Here is a 19,998-nt window from a genome sequence, read left to right on the forward strand (position 1 = left end):
TGTTTATAACAATGAATACTATGACTCTTTTGGATTACCACCTCCTATATGTTTGGAAAAACGAGCAGATTGATATAATGTAAGACAACATCAAAATGCAAAAAGTAGCCTTTGTGGATTGTATGCTTGCTTTTACATTCAATGTAGGAATCAAGACATACCCCGTATGATATATGTTATAAGAAACTTTTGGAATCGGTGCAGCAAACGAGCGCAGCGAGCTGCACCGCCTCGCGGTGCTCGGCTCATAGGAAAACAATAACTTAAATGCTAAGCTGTTATTTAAAAAATATGTCGAGCCTTCCAAATAGATCTATGTACTGCCTAAGGTGTAGAAAGAAAACTTCTTCTACCCCTTGACCTATCTTTTTACTGGTCTGTTGTGTACTTCCTGAAATAAATGTCCAACTATATGAGCAAAATCGTCCGAAAGGAGGTGAAGGAAAACAATACATTTTAAAAGAAATGTGTACAGTATACTAGAGCAAACAATCACAATTTGTTTCAGGAAGTACAGAACAGTCCAATAAAAAGATAGGTCAAGGGGTAGTAAATGATTTATTAAACTCAATAATTTTACCAGAAGTACATATACCAGGTCATAAATTTAATGGACCTGGTACAAAAGTTAAAGAAAGATTACTGAATGGAGATGTTCCAGTAAATGAATTAGATAAAGCAGCTCAATTCCATGATATGGCTTATTCAATCTTCAAAGATACCAACTATCGTCATGTTTTTGATAAAAAACTTCAAGATGAAGCATTTAGTATTGTGAAAAATTCAACTAGTGCTTTGAAAGATCGAGCTGAAGCAGGATTTGTGGGTGGTGTTATGCTTGCAAAAAGACAAAAGAGGTAAATAAAATTTTAAACTGTTAAATTTATTACAATTGTGTAATAAATTTTAGCGCAGCGTGCTGAGCGGTGTTAAACTTGAATGCATTCAACAGGATAAGATGAAGGACCGGTAATTTTGCAGTGAGTTCCATAGAATCCAGTTCCATGGCAAAAACAATTTTGAATACCATCACTATTTTCAATTATAAAACCTCCATTGTCACATCGCTCGCTGCGCTTTTTCAACAAGCACTGAGCCGCCTGTGCAACTGATGCCGGAAAATAGCATAAATAATATTTGTAAATGTAAAGTATGGTACTAAGTTCATTTTAAACTTGGTTATGTGAACTTTTAATGATATTTAAGCAGGCGCAAGCTGGTTTGCATGGCTCGCTGCGCTCGCCTGACATAGACAGGCAGCACTTTCAGTTTTAGGACTTATTTTGCTGCATAGCCTGAGATATTAGATACAGGTTATTTGAATTGTTTTACATTTTATAACAATTTTTCTCAATTAAATAAAAATGCTAGCCAGAAATCGTGAAATCATGCATCAAAAAAGGCAAGACTTCATTACAAATGAACTTAATAATGGTGTCAAAATGTCTGAAATTGCAAAGAAATTAAATCTTTGTAATGTTACCATTTACCGTGAAATCAAAGAAATAGAATTAGAACTAACTAACAAAGATNTGTCTGAAATTGCAAAGAAATTAAATCTTTGTAATGTTACCATTTACCGTGAAATCAAAGAAATAGAATTAGAACTAACTAACAAAGACAATGAAAAAGATGCTAAAATATTATTCTTAAGATAAAAAATAAGAAAAATGAAACGAAAGACACAAAATGAATTAATTGAATTTGCTGAAATTGTTTATCAAGAAATGTTGGATAAAACTCAAGAAGCTGAAAAATATCGGATTATGTCTGACGGATTAGAGAATAAACTAAAAGATTTTGTTAGGAATAATAATAAATCGTAAGAAAATCTAGAAGTTTTTTCACTAAGTAAACAAAAAGATGTTGAAACAAGGAAAGTTAGTGGTAAAAATGAGGGTTTAAAAGAGTTGGATGGCATTTTACTGAAACTATTATTATTTAAGTAAAATGGAATATATTGGACTTTTAGTCATGATAATAATTATAACATTGTTATGGTTTGTGAACTATCAAAATCATTGTCAAAATCAAAAGATATAAAGATAAAATGTACAAGTTAATGAGTTAATCTACACCTTTCAGGCACCGCTGGGCGAGCCTGAGGCTGTTGAAAGAAGTGCTCATTTAAGGACCTATTTGAAATGAGTAAAAGAGCACCACCATGCCCATCCAGCCGGTAAATACACCTGTATCCAGAGGTACGCCAACAGGAGTGAGCAGCAATTATTGATATGAATATGGATTTATGTTTATAGAAAATACACTTAAGAGCACACGTATTGTAATAGTTCACTATTTTTAAATTTTTCACTCCTCATCATTGACCATTTTTTTGGCTTCAGTATCCGGGATCTTAGTGTAGCTGCTGACTCACATGGACTCGAGTGCCTTGACGGCTAACACGAGGCCTTTGGCTTGTTTTCCGGTCATCCAATTGTCGTTTGATTTCTCGTGTGCTGACTCCAAATCCCTTTCGCCCAGATTTTTGTCCTTCACGACTTTTGAGAAGAGGATCTTCCTGACATCAAGAAGGAAAAAGTGAGGCCAGCCTTTTAGAAGTGTACCTCCGCATAAGGTATTGTTTAAGACGAATAAGGATAACAGATGGTTGATATCAATTTATTGACAATGATTCTAATCGTAATAATGACAACCTTGACTCTTTTAAGTACACTGTCCACACTTTTTAGATCGCAACTTACCATAAGGCATTTCAAAAAGGTGAAATACCTTTTTAAAAAGGTGATATCAAGCAATTCTCAAGAGTTAAATTTTAACCTGGGGATGATTGAGATTAAAATTTGAAAAAGAACCATTTCCAGGTTGAATTACTCCCAAAGCCCCCTTTCATAACCACTGAAGTGCAATAGAGCACAAAGCTTACAGTCATCGCAGACTTTCCATTTCCAACTTCCAATCTCACTCCGAGAAGCACTCCGATATTGGTCACGAGAAGACCAAGTTCATTTGACCTCAAGTCAGTCTGATCCGTAACAATTTACGACCAATTTGTAGGCTCTCTATTTCATCAACGAGTGTGGCAAGAACACGAAGGCGCAGTGTGGTATAGTATGGAGTGTCCTTTGAAGGTTTTATTTCGAATCAAGGATCGATAATCATATGACCCAACAACAAATAGACCAAGTGGGATGTATTAAACTCTGGTTGGGCTAACATGGAACACTTGGCTAAGCATACTTGTAAGGATGTAACAATGATAGCAAAAACAAATTTGGAATCAACGGCGGTGCTTAATGGATAACTTGCATCGTCATACACAGAATAAATCTACAGGTATGCCCTGGATGTTTTCGTGAAATTATGTCTAGGGGTTGACAATGGTTTCTATGATAATTTGGAAGCGAGATGTTGGAGGTCTCTAGTCTAGAAAAAGGTTGATCTAGATTAACCCTATGGCAAGACTCGAGCGAAATACTACCCTTACATGAATGTAGGGACCAACTTATTGCCACGACAAAGATCACAATCATAAACGGTGAATCAATCGAAAAAGTAGGTAAATGTGTGTTTGTTCTATCCATGGTACTGATAATGCTAACATCGCAGATCAATTTCGAGTATTATGGGAAGAGAAAGAGGTTTTATCAGCACTCTTTTGATAAGGGTCTTCGGGGGTCTACGTTGGTAGAATTGGAATACTGGAAATCTTAGTATCTAGTACTAATAGGCACAGGTTTTGTTGTTGTTGTTCTTGACTAGAGTTTGGTTTGAATGAGGTGGTTGGGAATGCCAAAATAAGAATCAAATGGTTTACCTTGATATGCCTTTTGCAAACGAACTTTGGTCTCGGCAACCTACAAATCTGCTTCTTTCGGGTCATGCTCTACAAAAACCGGCTTTCACATCTAGAAAAAGTAAAAACGGGGTATGCTGTGATGCTGTGATGCTGTGGTGAGTGTGTGTTTGTGAACACAGTACAACGAATACAGGATATTATGGACGCTAAGGAAAGACTGGCCATCCACCCTTGGGCACTATTCTTGGAGACATCTATACATCTATTCATCTATCTCATTTGGAACCGACCACAGACACCACCGTGTCCACCTTGGGAGAGTGATGGCGAACGATGATATCGCCATTGGCATCAATATCCGGCATCTCATCTGGAATGGATTCCACCCGCGGAACCACGCACATTCGCCTGAATTCCTGATACGAAATCTTCCCACTACTATCCTTATCGGCCACCATGAACATTCGGGCCACATCGTTGTCGTTGACCATCTCGGGGAGATTGGTCATGATGGCCTTGAATTGGGTGAAGCTCAGGAGCTCTTTGTTCACATCGTAGATGGGCGCTTGGGTCCCCGAAGGGTATTCTTTAGGACCCACGAGAGTTCTGAAGAGCTCCTGGTGGAAATTCTCCTCGTCATCTTCCCTGAACTTTCGAACGATGATGCGACAGAAGTCTTGGTAATAAACGAGCCCATTCACCTCCACCGCGTTAATCAGATCCTGGATTTCGGTCTCGGTTGGATTCAGGCCTAGTTTCTTCATGGCAATGGCCAGATCCTGGAAAAGAAGAAGAGCAGATATAAATGAACTATGTAGACTGCCAATGGCGAACTCGTCCCAATCTACTAGGGCAAGAACGGCGTGGATCCACATGAATGGCATGCAGCTTGTCGGAAATAAAATGTTATCACGCCCTGAGCTCCTTGATCTAATTTCCCTCCCCAAAAGCTCCTCAGAGGAGACAGACCGCTTTATGTATGGAGCTGGTCCATATGCAGAATCCTGGGTGGAACCCGGGTGGGCTTTCATGCGAAGAGGACGTATTCAGGTAGTCAGTCCTTCATGCCAAGTTTGGGTGGAGCCCTCCTTCCGCTCTGACACTCAAGGATCTACCAGCAATTTTGTAAGTGTGTACTACGTGCATGCGGTAATACCCCTACAGCTTAGTATGTGCCCAAGAGAGACATGGAGGATATCTTGTGCACATGCAGAGAGGAAGATTGCTTTGGTATGGTGATAGGAGGCCATTATGTTTCCTTAGGAGTCTCTGGGTGAGATGCCATTAGCTCTAGATTAGATATTCCTTTCGAGTGGCACTACCGGGGTCCAGGATCGAGGATAGTAGCGTAAAGTGAGTGAGTGAGTGAGCGGCTGAGTGAGAGAATGAGAGAGAAACAAAGAGAATGAGGAGGATGTGAAGAACAGAAAGAAAGACCAGAGCTTCTGCCCACACACTAGCTGTCTTGCTGCCTCTTGACTACCCATCTTCAATACTTTCTGTGCTTGGCTAGGCTCCGTATTCACGATGGTAATAAAGCAAATGGCAGCGGTGGTCATATCTGATATCAGGTAAAATGACCTTAATTGGCCCTACGAGGTTTTCTAAAGATGCTCACATAGGCTCTTGGCATGCAAAAATATCACAGGCATTGAATTTGGGTATTATTGGAGGGGGAGAAATTGGATTGAACGGAAAAAGGGAATCTCTGGAATTGAGTGAGCCCAAGGTTGGTTTCCAAGTCCAATCAGGAAAGGCATTGGAAAATTGTTGGCAACCAAAGCAAAATCGACATTGGATGGAAAGCGGACGGCCAATTGGAAACACATTCATCCTCTACTGTTTCCCCATTTTTGAGTAACCAATAACTATTTATTCGATGTCTGTTACTTTCTTCCATGAAGTTCATTCAAAAGATGAAGCTTGAAATTAGTCGACGTGTTCAAGACACCTTTGGCGAGTTTGTCTATTAATATGATAGAGCATACTAGTATATCATAGTAAATAGAAATACTCTCAGCTCTAAACAACGCTAAAAAACCAAAGGCCACTGTTGTAAATTTTATTTCATGGCTCTCTGTTGACGATTGGCTAGAAAACAAGTTTGTGTGTTGACCCTAGTGAGAAGAAAGTAGATTTTCACGGGTCAAATTTTGGCTTTGAAATCTTTCAAATCTAAACATTACATGAAAAACCCGTTAACACAGAAGAAAACTGCTTATTCAATGAAAGTCGGTCTCTTTTCGCGAAGTTAAGCTATGTTCGAATTTTTTGACATAGTTGACATCTTGAACGCGTTTGCCTTTTCATTCCCTCTTGTTTGAAAAGAAGTTTAGGCAAACTCGGGCTCGTCTCTTCAATTTCGACAGCATGAATGACCATCTCGCCTTTCCTACGTAAAGGCTCATTTTAAAAAAAACTTGACGCAAAGAAAGGAACGGGCGTTAAATGAGTAGCTATTCCGGTCCCCGCCACGTATCTACTGTAGTATATTGTACATACAGTGGACTAGCATCCTCCAGGTTCTCGTTCTCCTTTTGTGTGAATAAGTGCCTGAGGGCCTTGCAGACGAATGGAAACATCTTAAACTGTTTACTGTTCTATGTTCCCCACTAGAGAAGCTCGAGTGGCACTGAAGGTATCTTGGCAGTCGAGGAGCTAGTCCCACTGTCTACTGTACCATATACGTAGATGTTTTGGCTCCACAAAAAGAAGAACATTTATCAAGACGGTGGGTGGGCCAAAAACTGTGAACGACGGCACATCGTTATCCATATATCTTCTCCATAAATTGTGGTAGTGGTCGTCGTCGTCCTGTACGTCTCTAGGTGGTTCATGCACTATATGGACCGAGAACGCCCAACCTACTTAACGCCACACGAATCAACCAAACCAACCAAGGACCAAGGAACCCAAGCAGGAACCCACCACTCTCTACAATATACTCACTCCATGTACGTACATATACGAAAGTAGTACAAAGGAATTGTATTAGGGCGCAGGCCTCTCTCCAAAAAAGCTTGCCTGGCAATATGTGTCTCAAAAGTTTGTTTAGCTCGGGAAGTTGGTACATCATGGGCGAGAAGCGTTCCTTTTACCCGATGGCAAGATCCACTCGCTAGAGAACTAAGCTCTGAGCTCTGGCACACTATCACAATGGGCTCATGTTAGCCACTAACCCTTTTATGGATCAAAGAAAACGACTGCATACATTGTCTCTTTCCCCATTCTCAAATTAGTCTGTTTAGACATTTACACTTCATGGGGTACGTATCTTTGGGCAAATTTTTGTTGCTTCAATCATGGGGGAATTTCAATTCCATTCAACATAGCTTCCTGGTAGCTGACTGAGCTAGACAAGTAGGGTGGTTGGATTGGATCGATGAGATCGTACTATTCGTTACAGCACTTTCTCAAACTCTTATTTACCGCTCACCGTACCCACATACGTGCCCTCACTGTATTCTGGGCGCCATTCGTCTCCAACGAATTTGGCTTCAAGTCTTGAGCATTTACATTGTAGCCAAAGATGCTGGATACAACATAGAGAAGGCGAAAGCAAAGTTTCAGAGAACTTTCCTCCGAGAAGGTATAGATGGAGTGGGGAGTGTGGGCTCTCTTGGCTAACCTTGGTTGGTTGGTTGGTTGGTCCCTCTTCTTTTTCCCCTTTCTCCTTTTTCGCTTCAACAAATCATTTATCATCCCTTATTCTGAGCAGGTTTTGAGTTCCGCTCTTCAGGACGTCTCTTGTTCCACTCGGCTTCACGGTTACGTATGAAGTATAACGACTACATGGTCTTCGAGGTGGGGACATAACCGGTTCCTATACCACTTCAGACGGATCTTTTGTTTCCTCATATCACTGTGAAGCGATGATCTCGGCTAATTTCCAATTCCATCTCACGCAATTTGATTGGTTTAAAACATAGGTTAAATCCGCCAAATTTACTCAAGACAAAGGTGAGGTTTGTTTTCAATTCGATTCCAAAATGAGATTATGAGGATTGGGAGCATCCTTCTTGTCAGTTTTGACAGTGTGGTTTGCAGAAGCCAAGCTCATAAAAGCTCAAGCCACCTTACTCAAGTTCTTTTTTTGCCTCTCACTATCCCCCCAGCTAACCCCGAACCCTCCTGAGCCGAGCCAGGCCCTGTCTTTCACTTGGAACAGGTTTCAAAGGCAATTTGGGTTAGCACAGAGAATGTGAGCACCGGAGCATTGGCCTACCCACGTGAAGTCAGATGGGAAAAGGTAGAGGTGGTGCGTGGGTAATTCAACACCAGACCCACCGAAATGACTCCCTTGGTATCAATTGCTTTATTCCCTTCAAAGTTGCTATTGTAGTGGCACCCAAAACAGTGTTGTACCAACATGGTATGTAAATACCCAACACCGAGGGAAAGAGGAGATGAGTTCAATTCAGTTCAAGTCGTCTAAGTTGAACTAAGGTCCTTCCTCCCTTTATTGGTATTTCAGCATGCCAAACGAGCATCCTCAGTGCCATCCTCAAAATTGCCTTCCAAAAATGGAACAAGGTCTTGTTCGGAGAGGAGTGGACTGTCAAGAGGAGACCAAAAAGAAGAAGGACGAGGACGAGGAAGAGGAGGAGAAGATCCCTAGGCTTTGCTGGCCAGTGGGAATACCCGAGAGACAAGAACCTCCTTGGAGATAATATATGACCATGTTGATTCGGAGAAGATTGAAAACCAACAAAGAGGGAACGAAGCCCATATCAGAGCCATTGATCCAGGTTAAAGTCCCATTAGGGATAAAGGGCGAGAAAAAAAATCTGACTTTCTGCAACTATTCCGGACGTCGTCGAGAGCTTGATTGCCGCCACAATCTGACCTACTACTGTACTGTACGTGTGCGATCCTGGGTGAGTGAGTTTGAAACTTCTTGGCTTCCGATTGGAGGGCAATTTTCTAAAAGCTCACAATGTGTACCAGTCTCCAGGACTCTAATTTGTTCATTAGAAGTGACAAGCATGCGAGGCAAGTTTGAACAAGGCTCATGCTTCTCCGCTCACTCACTCACTCTCTAACTTTTGATTTCTACAACCCTCTGCAACATGCGAACCAAAACGGGGACAGGGACTCTTTGGAAGCTTGCAGTCCACTCTAATGAATAAGATGGAGACTCCTCACGACACAGCTTTATTCAACTTGTTGTGGTCAATTCCATAGTTGGTTCAAGTTTAGAGCGCACCTTCAAGGTATAAGAAAAAAAGACGAAGCGTAATGTGCTTTTTTTCTGCCACATAATCGTCACGATTCTCATTACCATGATGATGATGATGATAATGATGATGATGATGATGATGATATCGGTCATCATCATTCTTTAAGCGATCATTGTGGGTATGCTTGGTAGCGTGACGGACTGGCTTCTATACTTGGAACGAGCTACATACATACAAGGATCGTACATTAATGGTGGCGAGTAAACACGAGTCGCGATAACGGATGAGAGGGAAACATTCCATCTCACCAAACCAAAATGGTTCACTTTCTTTCTCGCCAAGACCAAGACCAAGACCATCCTGGTGCCACGAATACCGCTTTCACGACCAACACTACTACTACCACCGCAAAGGGGAAAATGGGCCGCTTCCAAAACCGAAAAGGGAGGCTCTGAATCTGACAGGAACGATAGGGAACCATGGTTGTTGGAGCTATTTTCCAATTGCGGCTTTCGGCTAAATCCCATTTGGAAAAAGAGGTTGCCAGAAGCGAGGAAGAAACATTGGAAATCCCCGATTTACAAGATAGATGAACTTCTTGACGGTCCCAACTCGCCCTAGAGCGTGGAAAGTTTCCTTTGTGAGTCTCCAAGAGATCAATCATAGAGATATCATTCAGATGCTGAATCTGTAATGATCCCAACTGCTGACGTAGACCAATCATCATCACCATCACCATCATCATCGTCGTCGTCAAACAAACAAACACGAGAAACATGGGCACCAAAATCCCTCGACGGTTATTGGTTCACTCCCAAAATGTGGTTTTCCATCATTATATTTCATATAGATCCCTCCAAAAACCTTCGACTTGGGTTTCTTTCCTTCGCCTGGTAGTCCAGGAACCGAGTTCCTCCAACATGACTGGGGATCCCCACCAACATACATATCCCTGTTCCGAAAGGCCATAAATTGTCGGCCTAACAAAGAGTAATTAATTTTATAAGGACCAATGAGGAACACACAAGGAATGGTGGTTCCTTTTCTCATTCAATTCTCATCCATTGCAATACTGGTTCCATGTTCTTTTTGGTAAATAGAATGATCACTCTCCAAATTGCCCGTTGTTCCCCTCTGTGTTTACCAAACATCAGGGTGATTGAGGCCCAACTCACTGATGACACTGATGATGCCGTCAATAATGGCCTAGGATCATACTGCTGAGCTTTCAATCGCTGCGTCTACCTTCCAAGATTTCTAAGGAAATACCATCGAAAGTTTTAAAGGTCCCACTCCAACAACTGCCGGGAAAATTGAAAGCGAAGCTGTTCTTGAGTACGAATCCAGACGTGACAGCTACTTGTTCTATCTCGTTTTAAAGAGCTGTTGGAGGCCCTGAAGGACATTTCAGAATATGGAACTTACCCTTGGATAGATGGTGGCTTCTCCTTCACCCGTTTCGTACATTTTGAAGACCTCAGTGACTCGTTCCAATTCATTCTTGGAGAGCTTTTGTTTGTTGGGTTGGGTGGTGGCCGCTTTTTCAAACAGGAGGTCGTCTTTATCTTCCCAGTTGGAGGTCATGCTCACAATTATAATGGTTGAGGGTTCAAGCACAAGAGAAAGACAATTACATACGTATATAGAGGAGAGAGAGATATGTTTGAAAGGGGAATTAGAGTTTTATCGTAGGGTCTGGGATTTCAGTAATCCGTAAATGCGGGATGAAGTCAGGGCCAGAAGTGAATTGAAAGCCTTGATAGTGGAGCAGTGTTGGAACTTGTTCGTCTCCTCGTCGCACTCTGCTCAATCAGCTTCTAAGAGGTGGCAATTTAGATTTCATTATGCATCACTCTGGGCCAGTCAACTCGCTCTGCTCTGGTTTTGCTGCTTCGAAATCTTCTCTTTTGGGCTAGTTGGTTGGTGGGTTGGTGGGTTGGAAGTTTGGTCTTGAATGAAGTTAACAAAGGAGGCAACGGGGATGAGTTCAAGCGCGCTCAACTCAATATCCTTGGAGTGGAAATCCGAACTTGGGGCGGGAAGTGAGTGAGTGGAACCACGCTCGGGTTTGGATGAACGCGCGGACGTTGATGAAGTGAAACTTGAGTTTTCCGAAGTAACAAATAAGATGTTATTGGAACACTAAGATTTCCTTACGCTCCACTGAGACACGACACTCCGACCGAAAACCCGATTCTTCTCGGATGGCTGTTGTTCCAGAGAGCGTTTGTTTTGGAACCAGATGGATCGGTGAGTGCAAGTGATCCTCAAATGGGGAGGAACTAGCGTTTACGAGGGAAAAAGGAAAGAAATCGCCTTTTTCCGAGTCCTCTTCTCTCGAAAGCCTTCATGTTCATCGCCTACTTCTTCTCCTTCCTCTTTTTTCCTTGGCCTTCAACCAAAGGCCAACCAGCGGAGACGAAAAGAAGAAGAAGAGGAGGAGAAGAGAGAACGGAACGGAAGGGAATGGAGAGAGAACGAGGGATGAACAACCGAACGAACAAACGAGTGAGGAGGTCGAGGTGGAACCGTGGGATGTGGGTTGTGGCACTGGCTAGGTACACACACGGCAGACCCACTCGTGCTCTTACCTCTACTGCCACGACGAGCACAAACTCACCGGCAAACTACCAAGATCACCGTCCGTCCGTCCGTTCGTCCTTCATTCTTCTTCCCCTCTCCCTCTCCCTACATACTACTACAGTACTACATAAGAACTTTACATTGCGAGGCTCTGACATACCCACTCCCTCTGCAAGACCAACTAAATGTTTCAAGGATGCCAAATCCTCGTCATTGAAAGCTCCAGGTTTCAATCAACGTCAAACTATTTGAGGTCTATATGAGGTCTCTTTTTGGAACGAATAATTAAATACAGGGTGATGGACTTTTTCAGTTCGTCCAGAGGCAAAACACCTGTCCTGAACAATTGGGAAATGACCACGATTTTTAGACCAATACTCGTAAAAGGGTGAGATGGCCCACAGCACCGGTGAGTCTCACCATCAAAGCAATGCTCCTCAAAAGGCTCTCGAGGCTAGCCTGGCCCCTCAAGGAGAGAAAATCTTCCTCATCCGCTCTCTCACCTAGAATTTTGAGGATGGAAAAAGGGAATCACGAGGCGTATCCTCCTCGATGAAGGACGCTTGGAATCACAAAAAGAACCGAAGGAGAAGATGAAGAAGACGGAGGAAAGGGCAAAAAAAGAGGAAGCTCGAAATGATCAAGACTGAGATTTGGATCGAGGAGCTAGGCATGAAAAGTGGGGAGCAAGATGAATTGAAGGGTTCGATTTGTGGGCATCGGATCCGAGGGTTGATTCAACACTTCCATAGAAGAAAGATCCCTTCTTTACTTTACTTACCATCCAGTTCGTGTCGGACCATCCTTCAAGAACCGGAAAGCTGGTCGGTGTGTTTTTGCTTTGGACTGACCAACAAATCTCTGTGCCAAGGTACTTTCCTTCGAGGCCCTTCTCGCTAACATAATTAGGTCAAGAAAGCTAATTAAAGATTCCTGTGTCTTGCATGTCCAATCCAATGGAAAAGAGCCTTTCTTCCCGTCGTCCTTTCTTGCTCCCATATGTTTTCATTGCAAGAGATTGGAATTCGAGAACAGCTAGGGAGGACAAGGACAAGAAAGAACGACTGACCACATGCTCTCACTCACTCACGCACTCACTCACTCACCCGCCATTCTTTGTGGGTGTTGTTGTTGCCACCTTGCTTGGATCTTGGATCCTCCTCAGTTTGCGTTCCGACAGAGAATGGAACGCAACCAACAAGGAATGGTCAAACTTCGGGTCCTCTCAACTAGCACTTGTTCATGGAACCCTTTGGGAGGATCGCTTTTTACCATCTATGAGAACACGGACCAAACTTCTACAGACACCCAGAACAGTGGCAAGAGCAAGTTAGAGGAAATGTGCTATAAGACTCCAATCTATTTCGCCCTGTCAGAAACCCAGAATCCCTTAGCTAGTAGGACTGGAAATTAATTAGAGCCAAGGTTCAAAAACTTTTCAAGTTTTTCCTTCTTTTCAAATTACCTTATTTGAAAAAGGATTGGCAAGGATCCAAAGAGCGAGCTACACTGGACTGACGAGCATCATTGAGCGACAAGATGATCGCCTTGACAATTCTCGGGTGCCGTTTGTGTTTGCCCAGCTCAAGTTTGCACAAGATGGAACGGCCTGGAGGGAATTTTAGCTGTCTTCTTTTTCATTTCGGAAAAGAATGAGGCCTTAGGGTCCTTTTAAAGAGAACAACTGCGAATTCCTGGCTCTTCGCTCCTCAGATGCATAAAGGAAAGAAGAAGCTCCCAAGACTCATTGCCAGAAGTTACCAACTTTCGTGAAGTTGGACTGCCAATCCAATCGCCCGAGGCTCTTTGATCTGGAATGGTGTGAAAAGTCCACTGAGCTTCCTTAAAAATATTCCTTCTTCAATGAATGCCGTGTCAAATACAGAGGCTACAGTAGATGTTGCTGTAAAAGTGTCGACGTTGAATCATGAGCGTAATGGAAATATCTAGCTGCCAAGATAAGTTCCCATATCATTCAGTGACTGGGTGGGTAGATTATGCGATGCCTGCCAATGGCAGTTCTTGCATCCACTGTGAGTGTCACGGACAATAACAACCACCATCACACTACTGTAAAAGAAAGGAAAAGAGAAGAACCTAGCCACAAAGTGTGGCAAAAGTGTGGCAATATTTCCCCCAACCCAATGTTGATCCTTGAGGGGATTTGGTGGTCCATCCAATGTAACCAGATCGGGATTTATGGTTATGACTTCGGCTCATATTTTTCTCACTTCCTTTCAAGATTTGCTGCCTCAAACCCATCCCAAAGACAGAAGAAGGCCAACGAGCCAGGTTTTGTGTGAGATTGCTCTTGCTCAATGCCTCTCTGGCTAACGTCGGAGTCTACGTAGTAAGAGCTGGGACCTTAAATGGGCTCTCAAATGGAATTTTGGGACATCATTAACAGGACCTTATTCAAGTGCATTCATTGGCCTAGCCTCTTTTCCTACGTTTGGCCTTTTTCCCTCCTTCAAACGAGGCTCGGACTTGCTTTCTCACTTGGAGAGAAAGGCACCGACAATCTGTGCATTCCAAATTCCAACGGTCTCGGTCAGACATGAAGTCCCTTGCCAAGTCCTACTGGTCACGACACCTTTGAGGCAATTTGAACAAGGACGACGAATTCGAAACGAAATTGCCTTCCAAAAGTGAGACCGATACGGTCCAAAATCGAAGGACAACTGGCCATGTTCCAGAGAAAGATGCCGGAAATTTTAGAACTCTTGTCGGAAAAGGCCAATTTCGTATTTGGGATCGACGTTCCGTCTCCTCGGTTTCTTTTTGAAATCATGTCAATACTCTGTACGCAGAGTGCAATGCAAAGGCAAGCATATCAAGTACTTATTTGAAACAAGAAAGTGCAATTTTTAAGCATTAATACTTTTTGTAACTTTGCGAAGTTCAAAATCGTGCTTAAGCAGTCGGCAGATACAGGAATCTAAATAGATAAAAGTCTTCTTCTTTATTCGTCGCGAAGAATTTGTTTGTTGAAGTTGAATCATATATTCATCTTTATTCTTTTAATGTAAGGTCAAGGAGTCCTTGGTAAGGTATATGGAAGCAATTTTAAGATCGTTTTAAATGGCGTTTCTTTGCTTTCTTTTTTTGCTAACCTTGGAATTTTTTTCCTTAGGTTTCCTTAAGGATATTGATGAACATAGTTTAAGGATGAAATTCAGCTTTTAATTCCAAAAGTAAGAAAATGGGACTTTTGGGTCAGGTTGAAAGAAAGTGTCTACTTTTGTCACTGATTATCAGACCTCGAAAAAGAATTGTTTTTTAACTTGTGCAAAATGCAAAAAACGTTGAAAAACACGAAAAAAAGTTTCAAAGAGTTGTGAAAATGTGCGAAAATAATGTAAATAGTTAAAAACAGGTTGCAATAATGCAAACAGAATTGTTAAAATTGGCAAAAGGTCGTTTTTAGCCCCTGTTAGTTTCTTTGCTGTATTTTTATCTGTTACAACAATTAGGCACCCAACTGTACATACTAGACTATCCATTGAGTTTATAATTATCACTTTTTACAAAGTTCCACATTTGGACACGTTTTCAATTCATATATCGCCATGATAAATAATTGTCTTTCTTGAGAGGACTGTTTTTGTTGCTGAGGGTGCTTTGGTTTACAAAATGGTTTTGGGTTATATCAAACCCATGACGTTAGACGTAGCTCAACTGTAAGCTTGTAGCGAACAAGATGTAGAAATAACCAATTGTATTATAAAAACTCAAAGAACCTTGTATTTCTCCAGTTTCGATGGCCAGTCCTGACCCTCTACAAAACCAGCCTGTGTACCTCAAACTCCCACTTCTCATCATCGTAGTTCACGCCATCTAGTGAAGGAGATTGAGGTTACATATAAGAACATTCTAAAACAATATGTCATTGGTTACCGCCACAAGTTCTCTTTTTGCTCTCTAGACTGAATTGATGCCATTCAAGGACAATCTACGTCTTTTGGTTTTGGTCAACGTATATAGGTTTTAGTTTATTTTTTTTTATCCAAAACGTTTCTCCATTTACGACCGAACCAATGTGCTCAGGAAGCATACAGTAATCATAAAAAATTGTCTCAAAAAACACCTGGCGACGATAAACAAGGCATTTTATTTCATTTTAACATTCTCTCTCATCAAAAATGGACTACAACCATATCCCAATGGCCAAAGTACAGGGTCGATCAGGTAAATTTACACCATCTTCAACTTCCAACAGATCGACATTATGAGCATGTAGACATCTCCAAATACCTTTAAGTGGAGGCTAGTTGATGTCTCAATGTGATCTTTGATCTAGCTTGGGGGTTACATCCAACCCCTCACATGATCAAGTTTCTGAAGCTCCACAAGAAAATGGTTTATACCGTGCACAACAAGTGGAAAGTGGATGACAACGTCAAGAGAAAGATCCAGAAGTGGCAAAAGAGACCGCCATTGGTCCAGTTTGCACCAATCACACCCGTCCCATACCTTGTTGTTAGATGAGCCGGTTTCGGAAACGTGAGCCGGTTTCTGACCAGTTTTAATGAGCTAAAGCACAGGATATATATTTGTGGAATTGGATGGACTATGGAGAGTGTAAATGGGAGCGAGCACGAGTCAGGAGGACATAACATCTCCCTTACGGGGGACTAGAATGACTAGAATTACAGTAATTTATAAAACCAGAATCTATATATTATGTGACTAGAATAATCTTCATTCCAGGCTGAGGCCATTGTCCAGGCATTGGCTTTAGGAGGCGGGCATTGGTCCAGTAGGCGGGTATTTGTCCGTTGACAAGTACTCATCCAGGGGGTGGGTATTTGTCCGGGGGGCGGGTATTCCATCCGGTGGGCAATCCTTCCATCTGGTGGGCGATTTTTCCATCCGGTGGGCGTCTCCCCGTCTTTTGGCCACGTAGGTCGGCTCAAACCAACTGTGCCACGTTAGATGGTTGTGAGCCGGTTTCTGACTAGTTTTATTGAGCTACAGCACATGCCCTTATTGCGAAACACAGAAGCAATATCAATCCTGCGCACATGATTTTTCCCTTAAAGATGTTCGCGAGCAGGATCGGGAAGATATTGGAAGAGGAGCATGGACGCATTGAGTGGACCTTTGTATTTGACCTGTGTAATGAATGGAGCAAAAAAATATATAATTTGGGTTCCTGCTATGGATCTATGGGCGGTTGAAAATGGTGTAAATTTACGTGATCGGCCCTGGAGAGTCATCATAACAAGGGTTTCAAAGTTATTCCTAATATTAGATAAAAAATGTGTTGAGTATATTTGAGGAAACTATAATACTTAAAAGTTTCTAATATACGTCGTAGTTTGAAGATTAACTTGAAGTAAGCCTTAGACTATGGCTTGAAATTAGTCCGAATTTCAAGGGCGAGCTTTAAGGCAAAACGACGTGAAAACAGAACCATGAAAAAGAAACCGAGTATAGTATCATTGTTATACCATTTTCAATTGCTCTCATTTCAAGCATAGTTTGTTCATAAAGGAAAAAGCAAGGCAGGCGGGCCAGACTTTTTTCAAGGCTGATGGGTGACAGCTCAAAAACTGTAAGGGTGTGGTATGTAATTTTTCTATCGGCTGGAGTTACACTGTCCACTGGTTACCGATTGAGCTGCAGTACAAAACAACAACAAACTCGATATTTACTCTTCTTCGATTCTTCTTCTATGGTTTGCTATGGGAATATTCCAGGATAAACGTTATTCTCCACCGATTAGTTGGCGAGGCTCATTTTTAAATTTGTGGCAAAATGTTAAAACGTTTAGCTAAAGGTTTCAAAGGTTATTAATGTCGTGTTAGGTTGGGTTGGGTTAGATTAGGTTTGATTAGGTTAGGGTAAATTTAAAAAAGCTGCACCGCTAACTAATCAGTGGAGAATAACGTTTACCATAGTCCAATGACCATTTGCCCCGAGCAGCTTGGGGGACATATGTCATTGTGGTAATCTCGAGGGTCAAAAGCGTGGCTGATGCCGTATCAGCTGAAAAATGAAGGGCTCAAAGGCAGCATTAAGAATAAATACACAAAATCTCCAATTAAATGTGATAAGAGAGGTGGACGTGCGTGCAATAAGCCGCAACATTGGTGATTATTTTCCTAGGACTTGAGTTCGAGTCCTGGGACCTTCCAGAGTTCCAATTAGGTTTCTGGAGAAGCCGCTCCACCACCACGGGAGCTACTCTCCTCTATGAAATTGTGCACTCAAACACCAGCAGTAAGAGGAGAGTGTATGGATGCTTTGTTGATTTCTCCAAAGCATCCCACAAGGTGGACAGAACGCGGTTATTCCTCAAACTCCAACTGTGGGAAGTTCCGCGTTCAATCTGTGTCCTCCTCTCCAACGTCTATGTGGGACTTAAATGCTCCATTCGTTCTGGTAAGGACCTATCCCCCTGCTACTTCACTTCCATTGGCCTTCCGCAGGGGGATCCACTATCGCCAATTCTTTTCAATCTTTATATATCCGACCTGCCTGAAGCCATCAGACACCAAAGCCCCACCATAGACCATTTTTTGGTACAATATCTCCAGCATCAAGCCGACCTGGCTAACTTGGCTGATTCAGCCGTGGAGTTGCAAAATGCCATCAATGCACTCCACGGTTATTGCCAAGAGAACGGCCTTCAAGTCAATACCATCAAGATGAAGGCCATGGTTTTACCACAAAGGTCGTCTGCCTTCCACCTCTTTCCATTTGGTTTGATTGTTACGAAGTCAGATGGCAGCGCTCTCGCTCGGCCTGCTATCTGAATGAAGGATGTTCCAATTGAGGGATATTGCCGCTTCGTCAACACAGCCAACATTAATTATTACCACACCCTCGGGAATGACTGCAAGTTCACCCATTTAAGCTGTTAAGCAGCACCTTATGCTGTAATTAAATACCGCTAAGGCTTGAACTCGGCTTCCCTGGGATCAAACCAGGATTCACAAATTGGAAAGTGGTTGCTCCACCAATACGGTACCCCAGCAAGCCTTTGCATATTTACAATTGTCCGATTGAAATCGTCAGTAATTCTAATTAGTTCGGTTTCACATTCTCAACTCGACTCTCCTTCACCAAACATCTCAAATCATCAATAGTCAAAGCCAGGGCCAGGATTGGATACATTTGCAACAGACTTCCCATCAAGAATATTCCTCTTCCAATAGTTCTTCAACTCTTCCGGACCTTAATCACTCCAATTTTTCTCTACGGCCTTCACCTGTGGCTCCGAAACTCCGTCCAATCCGCCCTCAAATCCGCCGATGCCACATTCACCAAATTTCTCAAACGATACCTCTGCGCGCCCCAATATGCCAACAATGCATGAACGCATTTTCTATGTGAAACCGAGCCCCTCACCATCGGGCTGGAAGTGTCCAACAGCGTTGGGAACCTGACCTTTCAGGAGGTGATGTCAGGACCGCGGACAGGAGTTATCCTTCCCGGTTAAGGACTTGCTAACACTTTATTGTCCTTGGCCCGACATCTCTTCGGAATATTGGCGGTCACGCACCTTTGTTCGGCTCCCGGCCAAATGCCATCAACGACGGGAGCTGACAAAAGATCTCTTCAATCTGGCCCATCCTTTTCTATGCAATAACCAAGAATTTCAATACTTACCTTTACCTAACTGTGTCTCTACAAGGACACTAAGGCAAGGAAACGCCATTTTTCTGTGACCACCAAACCTTTCCTGCCAAGTAAGGCCTAAATTTTGCCTGCTTAAATTTTTGTATGTCAGTTATTGGCATAAGAACTGAACAATAAATATGACTAATATCGTTTTCGTAACCATTGATGGCATGTGCTTCAAACCAGGCATGTAAATATCCTTAAAATGACTTTGAACATGTCTTGAAGAACAACAACTGAAAAGTGCAAATTAGGTTTTCATGATGAACAAGAATCTGCTCTAAACACAATCAGGCAATACTTTTTTGCTAATAATATTATTTGTAGAAAATTGTTTCAGAATCATATGGACCAAGTTGCAAGTAATTTGGTGAACTTGTTATGAAACTATGGTTCTCACTCTGGGCATGACCCTCTGTCCAAAAGGAGACAAACTGTAGGTCTGAGCTACATAGTGTCCTTTAAATTCATATAGTAAAATAATTCTTGTTTGTTTTCTATCTGTGCTTGTTTTTGAGCCAGTTTTACGCAATGTTTCACTGATTTGAAAGAAAATTTGATTGGTTTTGATTGATTTGATGTCCATGGGTATTTCATTTATTCTTCTGACTTTCAAAATTTATTCAGAAATATTTGGTATATGGAGTTGTATATCAAGGAGATCATTAATTAATTGAAAACACTTAAATGTCTGTGAAGTATGGATAATCTTGTTTATTGATACTAGAGTTACTGTCTTGATTCAACGTTATGGCCTAAATTGGCGATCAGAGGAAAGCCGTGTCGTTTCCTCTCTTTAGAGTCCCTGGTTTGTAGTACTGTCTGCTCTCACCCTCACATCACTAC

The 19,998-nt window shown here is 42.1% G+C and overlaps 1 protein-coding gene across 1 annotated transcript; it reads right to left on the reverse strand.

The window, feature by feature from the left end:
• Window positions 1-3,080: 3,080 nt before the first annotated feature.
• Window positions 3,081-11,273, reverse strand: LOC131887377 (neo-calmodulin-like). The gene is made up of 2 exons (XM_059235967.1): window positions 10,366-11,273; window positions 3,081-4,539 (listed from the first exon to the last, which is right to left on the reverse strand). Exons 1-2 carry the CDS (start codon window positions 10,522-10,524, stop codon window positions 4,036-4,038), a joined length of 663 nt encoding a protein of 220 aa, XP_059091950.1. The 5' UTR covers window positions 10,525-11,273; the 3' UTR covers window positions 3,081-4,035.
• Window positions 11,274-19,998: the final 8,725 nt, after the last annotated feature.

The sequence above is a fragment of the Tigriopus californicus genome, chromosome 9, assembly GCF_007210705.1.
Source record: "Tigriopus californicus strain San Diego chromosome 9, Tcal_SD_v2.1, whole genome shotgun sequence".
NCBI classification, from domain to species: domain Eukaryota; kingdom Metazoa; phylum Arthropoda; class Copepoda; order Harpacticoida; family Harpacticidae; genus Tigriopus; species Tigriopus californicus.

Coding starts and splice junctions, on each gene's coding strand:
- LOC131887377 (XM_059235967.1), bottom strand. CDS start 10,524: ATGACCTCCAACTGGGAAGATAAAGACGACCTCCTGTTTGAAAAAGCG. Junction 4,540..10,365: donor AAGCCACCATCTATCCAAGG/GTAAGTTCCATA, acceptor CTTCTTTTCCAG/GATCTGGCCATTGCCATGAA.